General features: G+C 32.5%; 2 protein-coding genes and 1 pseudogene across 3 annotated transcripts; 1 reads left to right on the forward strand and 2 right to left on the reverse strand.

The window, feature by feature from the left end:
• LOC111282279 (uncharacterized) lies at positions 1 to 2,125 on the forward strand. Its single transcript, XM_022870290.2, has 2 exons — positions 1 to 228; positions 1,070 to 2,125. The coding sequence occupies exon 2, from the start codon at positions 1,106 to 1,108 to the stop codon at positions 2,042 to 2,044; it is 939 nt and encodes a 312-aa protein (XP_022726025.1). The 5' UTR covers positions 1 to 228; positions 1,070 to 1,105; the 3' UTR covers positions 2,045 to 2,125.
• A 3,570-nt stretch (positions 2,126 to 5,695) lies between these two features.
• LOC111281791 (F-box protein SKIP14-like) lies at positions 5,696 to 9,848 on the reverse strand (annotated as a pseudogene). The gene is made up of 2 exons (XR_016342124.1): positions 7,999 to 9,848; positions 5,696 to 7,076 (listed from the first exon to the last, which is right to left on the reverse strand). The product of XR_016342124.1 is annotated as an F-box protein SKIP14-like (transcript).
• A 2,236-nt stretch (positions 9,849 to 12,084) lies between these two features.
• LOC111282032 (uncharacterized) lies at positions 12,085 to 16,269 on the reverse strand. The gene is made up of 6 exons (XM_022869924.2): positions 16,025 to 16,269; positions 15,799 to 15,935; positions 14,841 to 15,193; positions 13,865 to 13,961; positions 13,470 to 13,751; positions 12,085 to 13,334 (listed from the first exon to the last, which is right to left on the reverse strand). The coding sequence occupies exons 1-6, from the start codon at positions 16,164 to 16,166 to the stop codon at positions 12,330 to 12,332; spliced, it is 2,016 nt and encodes a 671-aa protein (XP_022725659.2). The 5' UTR covers positions 16,167 to 16,269; the 3' UTR covers positions 12,085 to 12,329.
• Between the last annotated feature and the right edge of the window lie 1,513 nt (positions 16,270 to 17,782).

Raw genomic sequence — 17,782 nt, forward strand, 5'->3', positions numbered from 1 at the left:
GTCTACCCATTTGCTTCCCTTCATTTTCGTAGCTCTAGTCTTTGGTTTTAGATCCAAACTCTAAAAAACCAGATAAAATAACCATTAAAAAAAGGGGTTATGGTTATAAGCCAATTATGTTGGTCAAGCTGATTTAAGTCCCTTATTTGAAATCAAGAAACACCCATAGCCATTCTGTCAGCTCCCATTTCAGTCTTGTTTAGTTTTGCTACTCAAGTTCTCTTTCAGGTATATGATCAAACACCTCTTGGCCATTGTTTTATTGAAAATTTTTGGTTTTACTGGGTTTTCTTTTATGCGAGTTTTCAGTTTCCTTAATAAATATTTTCATTGTCTGATACTTTTGCTTCTTTCTTTTACCTGTTTGTGAAAACCAATATTTGGTTGATTTAGCTGGGTGTGGAAAGTTGTGATTTTGCTCTCTATTTTCTTTGGTTACATATAGTACATAAGATTTTGTATGAAAAGGTACATTCTTTTTGGGTATAGAAAAGTTCACAATCTGCTTTTATACCCTGATATGGTTACTTATTGGCCGGAAGGGAATGGTAGCATTATTAGAACAGAAATAATCAGATGGTTCTACAATCCACTATTTTTGCAAGTAATTTTATGAGACTTACCGTTTGATGGCTCGGATTTATTGAAAGTTCTGTTGTTTCTGTTGTGTAAAACATAAATGTAAAGAATAGCTAAATTCACATTAATCCTGTTTTGAAAGACATTTTGTGGTTTTATTTTACCCCACCAAGATGGAAAATTGATTACTTAACTAGCAAGAATAGAATATGGTGCATTTCTTGAGGATTAGAAAAGGCTACGAATTTTTCTGATATTGTTTACTGTACTATGGGTTTGTAGCCTACTTCTTCTACGGTTTTAGAATATATATATATATATATATATATATATTGTAGATTTTTGTATGCTTTACATTTGTATTTTTTTTTTTTTTTTGTGATAAACAGAATTTGATGTAGGAAATCTATCTAATTATGTTCGCTCTCTTTTGGTCCTGAAACTGAAATCCATGTAAAATTTGCATGGCTTTTGTTGGATATTGTATCAGAAAAAAAACAGCTATCCACATGCCTAGTTCCCACAAATGAGCAATTGCAACATGACTAGATTTTGTGCCACTCACTGCAAAGTAGTGTTTCCCTTGTTCATGAGCAGAAGGTGGAGAAATGGATGTCAAAGAACCCTTTCCACCAGCGTTATGACACATATCTCTCCAAACACCCTACTTTTTGTTCATCTGCCATCATCGATAGTGCGTGCTGTCAACCTCACCCAATTTGATGCACCTCAACGCTCAGATGAATGGTTTGCCCTACGCAGGAACAAGTTGACCACAAGCACCTTCAGTACTGCTTTGGGTTTTTGGAAACGAAACCGCCGCACTGAGCTCTGGCATGAAAAAGTATTTGCTTCAGAAACTCAGGTTTTGGAATCTTCTACAAAGTGTGCTATGGAGTGGGGTGTGCTCAATGAAGCAGCAGCTATTGAGCGGTATAGAAGTATCACTGGACGTGACGTTAGCTCATTAGGATTTGCTATCCATTCAAAGGAGCAGTTTGATTGGCTTGGGGCATCCCCAGATGGTCTTCTTGGTTGCTTTCCAGGAGGTGGCATTCTGGAAGTGAAGTGTCCATACAACAAAGGCAAACCTGAGACTGCTCTGCCGTGGTCAACTATGCCATTCTATTATATGCCTCAGGTTCAGGGTCAAATGGAGATAATGGACAGAGAATGGGTTGACTTGTATTGCTGGACACCAAATGGAAGCACAATATTTCGCGTGCATAGAGAACGCAGTTATTGGGATCTTATACATGGACTTTTACGGGAATTTTGGTGGGAAAATGTAATACCCGCAAGGGAGGCCCTGTTGTTGGATAAGGAAGAGGAGGCTAAGAAATATGAGCCTGCATCCACACACAAGCTGACGGGCCTTGCAATTTATAAGAGCATGAAGTTAGCAAGTGAAGCAAAAATGTTATGTAGAGAGATTGCAGGTCATATTGAATTTTATATGACGTAATGAGTTTTTCGAGTCACTATATGAATTTGAAAACAACAAAAAGTGCCGTCACCAATATTTTTTAGTTAGCTTTAATTAGTCATTTATTAAAATTTATTTTTTTAATAAAATTTTAAAATTAATTAAAATTAATTAAAAAATAATTTTTATATTTATAAAATAGTTTGAGTTTGCGAGTATGAGAAAATATTAGTATCCTCATAGTACATATAAAAATGATGTTAATTAATTATGTGTTATTTTTTAATTTTGATTAAAATAGATTTAATTTTGGTATTTAAAATTTAATTTTTTTATTATAAAAAATATTTTTTTTTCTTTTAGTATTTTTTATTTTTGAAAAATAAATAAGAATTTTGCATATTGAAAAATATTTAAAAATATTTCAATGTTTTGGGTAATATTAATAGGAACTTTTTCACTTAAAAAACTTTTAAAAATTTTTATTTGAAGTTCTAAAAAATCTTATTTTTGATGATTTACATTTATCATTAAAATTTATATTTAATAAGTAAATTGTAGAATATAATAAAATAATATTTTTTAAAATTTATTATTTTTATATTAAAATAATAAATTATTATAAAAAATTATTTTAAATGTTTCGATATATTGACAATATTTTAAATAAATTTTCATACTTAAAGATTCTTAAAAAATTACTATTCGAACCTTTTTAGGATCTCATTTTCATATATTTTATTTTTTAAATTTTTTATAATTATTAATATTTAAAAGTTATATAATAATATAATTATTTATAAATAAATTTATTTCTTAAAAAATGTATGCACTTACAAATATTTTATATTTTTATCTATTTTTTTAAATTATTCAAATTAAAAAAATGAGAATTTTTGTATTGAAAATATTTTTTAAATATTTCAATATTTTGATAATTTTTAAAAAAAATTTCTCACTTATAAAATTTTTGAAAATTATTACTCAACTTTTGAGAATTTCATCATTAGATATTTCATTTTCTTTTATAATTTATATATGTGAAATATGATGTATATGAATTAATTTGTGATGTCATTATATTATATAAAAAAATTTAAATAAAAAGTAAATGAAAGTTTTCGTATTGAAAATCATTTTAAATATTTTAATATTTTGATAATATTTTTTTAAAAATTTTTTATTAAAAAATTTTGTAAGAATCAGTAAATCTCATTATTAAAAATTCATGTTATTATTTTATTTTTTTACAATAAAAAATTATTTCTTTAATTTACCTATAAGTTTTCCATTTAATTAAAAAAAACCTTTAACAAAAAATACATGTTTTTTTAAATTTTAACTTTAAATATACAATTTAATCCATAAACAAACAAGAAATAAAATACCGAAATTGAACGGGCTAACACTAGTCAAAGAAGCAAGATGGTCAACTGCTGACAACATGTGCATATCGGATCGGTCAACAAAATCAGGTCGGGTTGGCATAAGCCTTATCTCTATTTTCTCCTAACAAAAATGTATAAACTTGAAACCCGAATAAGTTAGGCTTATTCTACCACGTGCAACTTGATGGCCTACCGAATGTGACTCCCGCAACTTTCTATTTCCTCATTTTTCTCAATAAACCCCCTAGGCCCTAAGCACATTCCTTAACTTTTCCTTTTAACTTTCTAAGCCTCCATCATTTTTTCCAACAAACAATCCTGGAAACTAACCTTTTCAACCTTTCTTTTATTTCCTCCTTTTTTACTTTTCTAAAGCCCCATCATTTTCAATAAATAAACCTCGACTCACCTTTTAATCTTCCTTTAACGTTCCCCCATAACCTTTCTAAGCCTCGTCCCTTTTTATCACTTATGTTTTCCCATTTTTCTAAACAAGGCATGCCTGCTCGCCTCTCATCTCTTGAGTTCTCATTTTTATTGTATAGTCTCTTTTTAATTTAGGTTCCTCACTCTAGTAGGCCTAGTGGTGTTTATTTTTTTTTTCGACAAAAAAAGGAAAGAATTTTTTTTTAATGGTGGTTGATGGTGACCGTAGAGAGTTAGAGATTATTTGGGTTTTTTTGCTTTGATTTTTTTCTGTGTGCTGTGGGTTTAGCGGCTGGGGTCGCTTGACAATGGCAGCTGTGGGTAAGCGGGGTCACCTAATAGAGCTTGTTTCGGTTTTTTTTTTTTTTTTTTTTTGGGATAGGTTGCTAGTCAAAGATAAACGGGTTGTGTTTGGAGTTGGTTTGTGCGATGGCTGATTTGTTGGTTGGGATTCCGTTGTGGTGTGGGGATTAGGCTGGTGTTGGGAGAGTGTGACTGTGATGGAAAATGGGTGTTGAGGCTTGTGGAATTTTTTTTATTGTTGTTGGTGGTTTGTCGAGGGTGAGTGATTTCAATGGTGTTCTGTGTTCTCTTTTTTTGGCTGAATGGTTGAATGGTTGAGGGGTGAAAATGGGTCTTTTTGGTCGAATGGTGCTTTGGGAAAATCTTCTCTTCTTCGTTTTTTCTCCCCCTCCCTTTTTATAATCAGTGTATTGCAATAAGACATAGGAATTAATTATTTTCGTAATTGTATCAGCAAAACTTCAGCATCTGAAAAGTAGACTAGAAAATTTTTGGCTTGTTGTGGCGTGAAGCTGCCTATGTGTAGTGGTCAAGGGGCTTCCTTCTTTGTAATATTTTACAGTGCCAGCTTCAATTGTCTATTTTCTTTTTTTTTTTTTGTAGTTAAAAAGTTTTGGGGAGTAAATCTTTAATTAATTAAAGTAATTAATGATAACCAACATCTGTTAATTTCGAAGGGTAAAGAATTCAGTTTTTTTTTTTTAAATAAGATCTCAATTTCGACTATCATAAATGAAGAAAATAAATATTAAGAGAACTTACTCTTCTAATGAGATTCGATCGATTTGATTTTAAAATAATCAAGATGCAAAATAATTAATGTTAAGCACAATAAAATTGGGCTTTTTAAATTTAAGATAGACTTACATAAAAGTTTAGATTTTCAAGTTTAATTTATCAATTTTTGACTTGATTCATATTAAATTGAATTGAGATTTGATCCGTGAAAAATGATTAAAAAAATAATATTTTGACATAAAATTCACACGAATTCAATTAAAATACTTAAGTTGGCTTAAATCGAGATATTTAAATCAAACATAAAAAAAAATTGAATCATTTTGGATAAAATTATGTGTACGCATTATAGATGATTGCAAAGTAAAAGTTTGAGCATCTCATTAGTCGCTGCCCATTTTGGCATAAATGTTATTGATTTTTGCCCCTGTATTTGTTGAATAGCATTCAAACGGCAATTGCATACTTTTTAATTCCATTTAACCATGATTCCCCATGAATTGTAAATGGTTTAGTTCTTGTTAACATGTAGCGCATAACTGTTCGATGTTTGGCTCATGTTAGCACATTCACATTCAAGAAGATTAGTAGAAATAGGCAAAGTTTTCTTGTTTTATTATCTTTTGCCATGCAAAAGAGGATGCTATGAGGTGTTTTATAATTAAATCTGTTACAATTACTCAGTCACAAAATGGCAGGATCTGTCATTGTTTAAGCTGTAGAATTTTCCCAGTTTGAAAGATATTAAAACTAGTCTGGGGATATTTTGCAATTTGGACGTCAAACTTAAATGTATAAAAAGAATTTAACTTTTATTTTTCTCAGAAAAACTAAATAGATGACAATGTAAAACTTCATTTCTCAAGATTCAACGTCACATCTTACATTTGGGGTGCCCAATAGAATCCGACATGTTTATGGGAAGCAAACATCAAACAAAGGAAGAAAGTCGTCCTCATAGGCAAGGGCAAAAAAGTACAGTTATATTATTGATAATTCAAATTATTAAGGAAACATGCTGGGATCAAGAGAACAGATATTGCAATCAGCTGTTAAGATTTCCGAGCTCAAAGCATAAAGGTTCAGTGAAAAGACTCTACTGAGAACCACATAAGATAATATCTAAAGCATGACCTGCCTTGCAAAGTGCTACACAGCAAGAAGATTAATCGCAACAAATTCATCCAGCAACAGAGACTATAGATATTTCTCAATCTACAGTAACAAATAAATGAGTGCTTCCTTGGGAGTCTGTTCAAGTTGGCAAACTCGCAATTTCCACCTTATTCTTGACAGCACAAAGATTTCAACACAGTCCAATACTTCCAAGGTCATGTCCTATCCAACTTCAGGCTTCAGCATTGACCATCCACAACGCAAATATGTCAAACAAGTGCCAATGCCTAGAAACCACCAAAACAAGATTATTTATCTAGGACAATACATGCAGCACAAGATTTTATTGTCTTTTCTCCCTCTTCTCTCTAAATATCACTAAACCTTGGCTCAGAGGACACAATATGGCTCACCCAAGTTAAGTCCAGTAATATAGGCTGACATTCTTAGGAGATTATAAGGCAATAGCAAAGATAGAGAGACACCATAATCTTTACATTGCTTCCACGATTAGAAACCAGAAAAAGTGAAACATTTCAGACTAGCCATGGAGATGAAGATTGCCAGTTTGTTCAAGCGCAGGTAATTTGGACAGGCCACCAATCATCCTATTCTGCCTCTCCTGGCACTTTTGCAAGTTGTAGCTTCCAACAATCTGAACAAAGCCAATCTAGAGAAAACGTTTCCTCATACTCACCATCATTAATGCATTGACCACACTGAACACACCTTGCTATGCAAAGAGTGCATGCCCTGCATAACTGAGCAGAATGTTCTTTTAGCTGACAACCCTCAGCAGGACAATCGTAAACAAGCCTAATGTTCTGGCATCTTGGGCACATTTCAACATCAATGGCACGATCATCTTCACAAGAGAGAGACTCATTTCTTCTGTTATAAATTTGTGGCTTGTGCACATTCGGATGAATCTGGTTGTCCATCCCCAACAATAACTTCAGCTCTTCAAAATGCTTATGTGTCACACCATAGAGCCCACCAATCCTTAAACGCTTCACCCCTTGTGTGCCCATAGATTTCAAAGCCTTTAGGCTACTCAAAATACCCTCGATACTTAGTCTTCTACATCCAGGTACACTCAACTACAAAGAGGAAATATTTAGTAGCTTACAATTAGAAAATTAAAAAAAAAAATATTAATCCAAATATAAAAGAGTAGAAAAAATATATTGAACTAAACCAAAATATCACAGCAACAAAAATTAAAAACCAGACTCCCAAAGAAAACAGAGACAATTATGAAATTTCCCGATTAAGTTTTGAAAAATGCTTCAAAAGCTAGTACTCCCATATCACCAGTCAACATCTGTTTGTTTCTTCCAAAACTTAGGTTTTACATGCATTTAAAAAAGCCCTCAAAACAAATTCCCTATGTTTATCATTACATTAAAATGCAAAGATCTGATTTTGATTTATAGTTAGGCAACAAGGCATGTTAGCCAAATAAAAGCTAAAACATTCAACCCAACAAAGATAAGTGTAACATTGACCAGTTCAGTAAATGGATTAGACCTACAAATATATGTTGTTCAAGCAGAAAAAACACAGGCAAACTAACCTGTAGTAATCCTGCTTTCTTACATGCCTCTATTAGGGGCAAAACTATTTCTTGGTTCGATATATATATTCAAATATCATGTGAATACACATTCATCATCTTGTGGATGGGTCTAAATACTGTTAGGCGTTAGATTCATAACTATGTTTATAATTTTTTTTTAAAGCAATCTCCTGCAAACAATCAATGACAGTACCCAAAAAAAAAAAAAAATCAGAGAGTAGATAGCAAAACCACTCAGTCAAAATATAACAATACTAAGTCATATTACAACATGAAAGCATCTTCAGTTATATTCCAGTAAATATAATGCTTTGGTTAACTCAAATGCAGACAAACATATAAAAGCATAAGGGCATGAACAAATACACCAACAACATGGTACCCATACAACCCAAGACATAGATGCTAACATAGGAATTAAAATTTCAAAGCAACAAACTAACCTTGATTAGCTTTGGATTATTTTCAACCACACGCTTAAGGCCCTCATCAGTAATCCTTTGGCAATCTACCAGGCTCAAGCATTGCAAGCTACCTTGAGCCCTACTAGCTATCTGTAAAAGAACATCATCAGTAATCTTCTCGTTTAGTGGTTGATCTATGTGAATACTCCTCCATAAAAGGGGATCATTCTGAACTATAGATCGCAGAGATGTGCAAACATTTTCAACCACAAGAAGATCCTGCACACCCAGATAACCAAGGGCCAAAATCAGAGCTTCGTGAGGAGCTCCTTCAGGTCCCTCAGAACAACCCTCACAATCCTGAAATTCTTCATTTTCCTGGTCAACAGAAACCATTCCTTTATTCCCCAAATGCAAATTTTCCCCTACATTACAAGCCAATCCAAGACCAGCATGACCAGACAAATAACCTCCTTGCTTCACCTGAGAACAAACATCAAATCCACCAGATACACTACCTTTATTTTCAAACCCCGTGCTTCCAGGGAACATTTGGAACCACATTGCATTATTACAAATAAAGTTCAATCCGGCAAACAACTGATAACTCCCATCACCAGTCCCCACCTCATCTCTCACATAGCGGCCATAATCAATTTCCAAATCCTCAGGCCAACCAGTAATTGAGGTGAAAGTAGTGGTTATATCCATTCCAAAAGGATCCGATGGCAAAAGATCAATAATATCATTAGAAACAAACTCCTTAGAACCACATCGACCACCACCCCTATCCCTCCCATGATCAAAGCAATCTTCCATTTCATGATTTAAATGCCAAGATCTCCAACACCCATCTCCATTCTTCTCTGGGATGCCTTCAACAAGGTACCCATTCACGATTCTCATAGGAGAAACCAGATTATCTTCAGTCAAATGAACAGGAAAGATAGGCTGATGGGAAAAATTCAACGCCATCGTTCTATTTACAACCAATTCCCAATCTTTCTTTCCTCTATGTATAGTAATAAATTTCACCAAAAACCCTAAATATCTTTTTTAATGCAAACCCTGAAAATTCCTCTTCTTACTATCTTTTTTTTCCTTTTTTTTTTTTTGGAGGGCTATGATAACAGATAGAAAGAAACAAAATGAAATTAAAAAATTAAAAGAAAAAAAGAAAACGGGATAATTTGGTGGAGGATCTAATCTAACAAGAAAAAACCCTCGATTTTGGATGGCAAACTAAAACAACGCACCAAAAATTTCACAGAGTTTTTCTTGTGTTAAGATACCTAAACAGCAACTACAATCCCTAGAAGGGGAAACACAAAACGGTAGCGCAATCTAACTTCTATATACACAGAAAAAGAATCAATTAAATTTCCTAATCTCAATTTTTATTTTTTAAAGTTTTAAATCCCTCAAAACTAACCTAACCAAAACTAGGGTTTGCGACGAATCAAATAGATAAAGAAACTAAATAATAAAAAAGAAAAAGATAGATCAAAGAAGAAAACCTGGATTGATGGATAACCAAATCCACATTAAGATTCAAATTACCACCAAAAAAGATTCCCTAATTTCACTCCCGCGAAACGCAATCGACAGAGATTATTCCAAGAAGTCTTTCTTGGATTCCAAATAAATAAAAACCCCTTCGAATTAGGGCCAAATTTGGTAAAATTTTCTTCTTTTTTGGGGGGTTTGGTGGTGGTTGACAAATTGGCAAACTCGATTCAATACAGAAACGAGGAAGAGGTGTTATTTTTTTTTTTTTTCTGTCGAGAGCGAGAAGACGCGACAGAGAAAATAGAAAATAAAAAGAGAGAGAGAGAGAATGGGGAATGTCGCTAGGAAGGAGGGGGCGGAAATGGGGTAGCGGTGAAATCGGTGAAAATTGGCTCCTATTTTAGAAGAGTTAAATGAAGTGGTAAATGGACAGGTGTCGGTTGTATAAAAATTTTTGAGAATTTTGTTTTTTAATTTATTAGCTAGCTTTCCCTAGATTTCCTTAATTAGAATGAGAGTTTTTGACCGTTGGATTTTAATCGGGCGGTTGAGGGAAGGCATAGAGGAATGGGATGTGATTGGTGGAGAGGGTACGTGTCTTTGAAGTTGTATGGCTAAAATAGTACCAAAAAGTAATTCCAACTCCAAGATTAAATAGGTTTAATTCAAGGCTTAAATATAGAAAAATTTTAATTAAAATAAATAATTATTTGAATTTTCATTATTTTATTATAATTAATAAAATTTTAAATATTTATTTTTGTTCAATTGAATTTTTAAATATTTATTTTTACCCTATTAAGTTTTTGATTGGATGAATATTGATAATAACAATTAATCAATTTTTATTTAATAAAATTTTAATTGAATAAAAATAAACATTTAAAAATTTAATGATTATTTAATTTGAATTAAAAAACATATATTTTGAGTCATCACTAACGTCACTAGAAAACCTTTCAACCCAAAAAAAAAAAAAAAAGATTTGGATTTTTACTCTTTTTTCTTATGAAACATATCAAATAGATACATTTTAAAAGATAATTATGATGATATCTATTTATGAGCATTTCAACGTTGCTGTTGTTTTGACTTTGCATGAAAATTAAATATAGTTTTTTGAAGTCAATAAAAAAAATCCATAACCTATAAAAGAAAATAGTTGAGCTGAAAAATATTTTCAACAAGATTATGTTATTAGTTCAGAGCAAAAGACATCATGGTTTGCGGAGGCAAAAGGTGAATAGACCGGAACAGTCTGGAAATGTAGAATCTTCGTCAGAAAAGCGTAAGAGCTAAGTAACTTATGATGTGAAATGAAAAATATCACTATCATTGAAAAACTACATTTTTATCATCCGCCTTGGTGAGGAAGTAACTCAATTTTTGTTATCAACTTGGTGAGGAAGTACGTGGCCGTCAAGATTTAAGATAGAAAGAGAGCATGTCAAAGGTTCAACAAGAACCACCTTCGATCGCTTACGCTTGCTGATTGCCAAGACCGGTCAAGGAATCCACCGTAACTTGCAGCCATGAACGATCCCGTCTAAAATGCTAAGCTCAAAGACATTTTTCTTTTTTAATTTCTTATCTACCTTCTTACCTTTATAGTTTTTTTAAAAAAATTATATACTTAAATAACTTCTTCAAACCCGTAACTAAAGGAGAAAAAAAATTTAATTCAAAATGATAATATTCAATTTGATTCATGCCAAAATCTTTTTATTCAATTCAAGCAATATTTAATTTAATTCGTATCAAATATTTTTATTCAATTTAAATATTACACATATATATATTAAATTTATATCAAAATTTAAATCATGAAAAATAAAAAAATCAAACCCCACTTAATTATATATTTTATTAATATATATTTTAAATTTTTATAAAATAAAAATAATTATTTTATATTTAAATTTATTTAAATATATTAAAAATTATATTAAAATAATATATATAAATAAAAAATTAATTTTTAAAAATCAATGAATTTAACTAAACCGATAAATACGATTCAAATTAGATTAATTTAAAAAAAAATAATTCGAGTTCGAATTAAATTTAAAAAAATTTTATAATTATACATTATCTTAAATCAAAATAAATCTGATTTAATTCATACCATTATCATTCCTATTTAAAACCTCCAAACATCAGCTTCGATAACATATCAATCTCAAAGACATTCTTGAACCCAACAGCAGCAAAAGCACTTAGTCCGCACCAAATTTCCCTCTTCCTCAAGCCAATAATTATCCAAAGCACCCGATTCCTCGGAGACGAGAGGAGGTCATCTGCAAGGCTACCGGTAGCTTCAACTATAGGGAAGCTAACCCAGACTCCAAGGACATGTTCTAGTTCGTTTAGGAGAGTTAAGGACAACCTTTGGCTGACTGACAAGAAAAGTCGACACCTAGAAAATTCTTCCATTAAATTCTAGGTGTCCACATTTTGAAAGGAATGGACACTAAACCAAAGAATAATAATGTGTAAACCCTACCTCTATCCAACTTGTGCGTTACAAGCTGACACTGCATCACATGAATCAACCTTATAAAGCAAAGAAACAATAATCTTCTTACCTTGTCTCCAACCTTCTTAGAAATGCCTTCGTGAAGAGTAAAAAGAGGTCATAGCTCACTATCAAGGAAATGATCCGTGACAAATGTACAATAACATATAACAAAATCCAATGAAATTATGGAACCTTAACTCTCCCTCCAAAAATCCTCAGGATTTGATAGGTTTTATTTGAAAACAATATCACAAAATTAGTTAAACTCTTGCTATCAAGATCCATGTCGAACACATAACTTAAATGTGAAACAATTCAAAACTTTCTGACCCCAAAAATGTTGTTAATTTCTCGACTTCTTTCTTGATGACTTAGATTGGGGTCTGGATGGCTTGGCATTCTGTGAAACGCCTTGAGTTTCACTAGTACCTTGGTTTGATTTCAAGTTAGAACTATTAGAATTGGTAGCCGAGGCACTAGCTTCACTCTTTTCTCTAACTACTGCACCTTGAGAGCCTCTCACCTGAGCTGCTCTCTTATCCTTTCTCTTAGGCCTGTAACTTGACCTTTCTCTCTTGGGAAGCCATCGCTCTGGATCTGGTGGAGGACCTGGATTTGCCGGGTCAAACCCTTTGGGATACCTTTGCTTTCTCTTCCTCTTTTTCTTTGATTTCTCCTTAGTCTTACCATCCTCTTGAGCTTCAGAAAGCCCACCATGAGGAGCATCTTCAACATGTTTTGCCCCAGAAGTTCTCTCCAAACCATCCACGTCAACCCCCTTTAAACCTAGTAATGGCTTCAGTTGCTTCTCGTAAGCTTCAGCCTTGTCAACATTCACACGAGCAACTGTAGTTATCAGCCCAACTAATGCGTCTATGCTTCCATGACTTTTTACAAGCTCCTCGTATAGATGGGCAGCATCCTCCTCCTTGCCATGCCTGAGCTTAAAGGAAGCAGCCTCTTGCATAATAACACTGAGCTGGTCATCTTCAGTCATGGCAGTTTTCCACCATCTGATTGCAGAGTCAAACACAGAAGCTGCACCATTTATATCTCCAGCACGCTCTTTGAGAGCAACAAGAGTGGCAACAGTGGCAGGCATGTGCTGTATATCAGGCACCTTAGAGAGGGATTCAGCTGCAATTTGAGGGTGGCCAGCAGCAGCAGCGACCTGTGCCCTTGCTAAGAGAATGATCTTTGATTTTTCAGGGAATTTCTCAGCTAACTGACCCAACATTTCTTCAGCTTTCGCTGCCTTGTTTTCTCTCACCAAGACAGCAGCTTGAAGCAGTACTGGCATCACACTCTCAGGAAATAGCTCAGGCAACACAGCAACAAGTTCCCGAGCCTGTAGAATTTCACCAACAAATAGATGAAATAAGAACTGCCAAATTCATTAGTTGACTGTCTTTCTTCTAAAAAAAGAGGGCTGAAAAACAATGCAGACCAAAACTGAGAAATGCAAAATCTCAAAACAGAAAACCTGGTCCATCTTATTTGCATGGAGAAGCAGAAGAACACGATTCACATATATTGTCTCTTTTTGTTTTGGTAACAGCTTCAAGTCAATTGCATGCGCAAGCTGAAACTTCTGTGAGTCTTTCTCTTTAAGCCGATCAAGTTTCCTTAAGCTATCAGATATATCTTTTGGACCTTTCACTGCAATAAGGTTGTTGACTGCCACTGCAAGTGATAGTTCATCTGCCAGATTTCGGTTTACAATATCTGTATAACCTCCAACGGCATCCTGTGTGTGACCAAGGAGCTGATAAAGCAAGCTGATTCACATTAGTGGCTGCTGTATTACCTACCTTCACAGGAAGTAGAGAAAATAAGGGAAATATTAAGGAAAATGCTTGGATTTTGCTGTTATTTTACCTGCTGAACATAAGTTAATTGAACAGCAATAGGAGCTAATTCAATCTCTATATCATCATCAGCAAGGTTCTCTTCTGTCAGTGTTTCCTGACCAATTCTAACAAAAGCAGATGAAAAGAAGAAAAAACATGCATATCAGCATTTGATGTTAGTAAATTGATGGTCTACAACTATCTGGATACATCTGAATATCCCAGCACATAAGCTAAGCAACGGGTTATCTCAGTTCACTGAAAAGCCAGGGCACTAGACTGAAAAACCTTAATCTGAGATGAAACTAACACGACCATCATTATGATATCAGTTCAAACTTCTAATTTCACTTTTCAACATTACCTCTTTCTCCATCTGAAAAAGGATTGATAGAAAATAATCATCCGAAAGCTTATTTAAAAGCTATATTTTGTTTAAAATTTCTCAAGCATTTTATTGTGCTTCAAGGAAAGCAAGAGGTGCCTGTTTCAAAATTATGCCAGACGGAAACGCATAGGGTTAGCCAAAGAAAACCAATTTATAAAACTCAGCAACATCTAGAGAACAATAAAATGATAAAGAGTTATAAAATCATTTTTTGAATGCTTAATGCCAAGAACCTTTTTGATTATCCCTACTGTTTTCTCATAATATATCAATTTGCAAATGGAACGATCTCTCAACTGTGTATTTTCTGAAATAAAATTGATAATGAAAATTAAATAAACAAAATTATTCAAAAACAGATCAAGCTAAAAATACAAACAGTTAGCACGCTTAGACTGTTTTTATAATTGTAAATTCCAAGATAAACAAGGCCCACAAATATATGCTTGATCCCTTTCTCGCTTTATCTGAAGATATTATTGCAACATAATACTAGACCAAAACATAAGCAAAATGTGGATCTACTAATAACATTAAACATTAATACACCAACAATATTGAGTAACAAGAAAATTTTTCTCAAGATAACAAACATCCAAACAAAATACTGCAGTACCTTCTGGCCGTGAGCAAGAGTTGTTCAGCATCCTTATGTTTATTTCCTTCAATTACAGAACAAGCAATATTATATGCCAACTCAAAGCTGCTAGTTGCCTTAACCTTAAGTGTGTCCAAAGTTCCTTGTACTTCAGAAGCTCTCCCAGCTGAAATCAAACCAGCAACCAAATTTATTTCCAAGGAATCAATCTTCGCTCTTTGAAGATTCCGACAGATATCAACACAAGCATCCATTTTTCCTAGACGATATAGAATCTGAGATTCTAACAACATGATTGGATGAGTCTTATCTTGCTTCTCCAAAACCTCCAAGGCTTCATCCAACTTGTTTTGTCTATATAGGCAATATGCCTATTTAGAGATAGCAAGATAAAAAAGAATATCAATACAAATAAGTAAAATTTTTGGAACATCCATGCAGCCAAGATGTGGTGATCTATTATTGATCAAATAAATTAAATATCTAGAAATAAAAAATTTATATGCAGGGTGCACCATTAATAAACAGGTCAATCTATTTACTTGCACAAACATGCATGAATCATTAAAAAGGAAAAAAAAGGAAACGAAAGAAAAGATAACACTGAAAAATAATTAAAAAAATACTTGCATACCAGTTACAAATGGTAAAGAACCTTTCTAAAGACTATGAAAAAATGCAATCAGCCAATCAATAAAATCAAGAACTCGAACTCTGACTTGTGAACTTCCCAAATCATTCTACTGAATCACAAACCAATCAAAGTAAATACAATTAATTTACAATATTTAATATTTCAAATTTTATTTTCAAGAACATTGTTTACTTTTGTATCCAAATGCGAGAAAGTTCAAATCAGTAGTGGGATTCAATTAAACTAATACGACCAATTTACGAAATGCGGTGAAAGAAACTAAGATCAGATAAAAATACAAAGGAAAATTAAAAAAAAAAAAAGTTACGGGAACTGACCGACCTTGTAGAAACTGAAATCAAAAGAAACCTTCTGAACAGACTGAATTGTTGAGAGAGCCTCCTCAATCTTGTCGCCCTTTATCAACGCCACAACTTTGCATCGAATGGCGTCCTCATCTCCGGTAGCAACAGACAGAACTGCGTAAATTTAAAATTAAATAAATAAAGTTCAATTGATCAGATGTGATCGGATTTGAAAATAAAATAAAATCATCAACGAAATGAACCTTGATTTGCAACTTTGACGGCTTGTGTGAATTCAGATCGTTGGATGTGTCTGTCGAGTGAAGTAAAAAGATCTTCGATAGGGGGTGGAGGCTGCAACGGCGATGGAGCCCCTTTTGGCTTCTCTTTGGGCTTCGGAGCCATTTATCTGCTGCAACGGAGAAATCAGATTTTTTTTTTCTCGTTTACCAAACGGATGAAAGAAATTGATAGGTCGGCATTTTTTGAGGATTTGACGGTCTTTCCTGCTCTTCTTCGCGTTCGGTTTTCTCTTGTTTTGCTCCTCTTGGAGCAATGGACTCCTTTCAAATGGGCCTTAAGCCCTGTGAACTGAAGAAGCAAAACGCAACTAGGCTATCTGTTAGGAATAGGCTCTTTACTGTCCACAGCCGGACCCCTGCCCATGTACATTAAATATTTTATTGTTGAAATAAAAAAAAAAAAATCTGACATGTTAAGATTGTTCTTATATTTTTATTTTTGTTTTAAAATTAAAATCAAATAAAACATATGATTATTAATAGAATAATAATTTCGAAGTAAGATGGGGTATAACTCATGTTTAAAAATCTTGCAGTCTTAGCTGTGGGTTTTATTTCGTGTGAATTTAATTATTTAATTATATTATAATTTAGTAATTTATTATTTAATAATTTAATATAGTATTTAATTATATAAATATAATATTTAATTAAATTTATAATTAAAAAAATTTAAACTCATTTTTTATCTGAAGTCGACCGAGTCTGTGAACTTCGAAGGAGTAACTTTGCTTATGAAAATGTTTATTGATACAAAAGTTCCTTCATAATTAAATCTAGATCGAATAGTTTAACAAGAAACTTGGAGGGTTTTTTTTATTATTTATATTTGTTTTTTAATTTCTTTTTTTACATAAAAGTTTATCATGAAAAATATTTTTTATTCCAAAAATAAAATATATCAAAAGTTTCATAAAAGAATTACATTTAATTTATAAATCATTACTAAAAAAATGATTAACTAAAAGATCCGAATCTAAATATTCCAAGTAAAATAATCAAACTTTTTTAATTCAACAATCCTTGTTTAATTTATTTTTTGAAAATTTTTTATTTACTTTTATCTCAACCTTTTACATAACTCATTTGATAAAAACATAACATGCTTAAATCTTATTAAATTAGAATTTTAGTGAATTTGATCATGCCATTTAGCTAATACTCAAATGATATTCTTTAAAATTTTTGAACTTTCGAATCACATAAAAAAGTAATATTCTACTAAAATCTATCTTTATTGCCATCATGCAAAACAGAATGAGTTGTAAATTTTGATGTGCAAAGTGATATTGATCTAAAACTTATGTTGAGACCTTGCAATTTGTGCATTATATTGAACTGTAACCCACGGTAGGTTTGATTGCATTCAAATGAATTTTAAAATTTCATTTGAATGAACATTAAATTGATTATTGATAAATTAAAAAAAATAAAATTATTATAATTGTAATTAAAAAAATAAATTAATTAAGTGAGCTTTTGAATGATTAATTCATTTATGAAAGAAAAGGATAAAAAATTATAAAAAGTATTGATGAATAAGAGAAAGAAAGAAAGGGATTGATGAATCAAATTATTATAGTAAAAAAAAGTGCACCGCACAGAACTGCCAGTCTGGAGGCCACATTGTAAGTACGAGGCTGCTATCCTATAAGGCCATGACTGTTTTAAGCTCCGTAAAATTCCCGAAATCAGATGCAATCCAACCAGAGATAGGGC

The sequence above is a fragment of the Durio zibethinus genome, chromosome 5, assembly GCF_047325235.1.
Source record: "Durio zibethinus cultivar Kanyao isolate XHJ-2024 chromosome 5, ASM4732523v1, whole genome shotgun sequence".
Taxonomy (NCBI): Eukaryota; Viridiplantae; Streptophyta; class Magnoliopsida; order Malvales; family Malvaceae; genus Durio; species Durio zibethinus.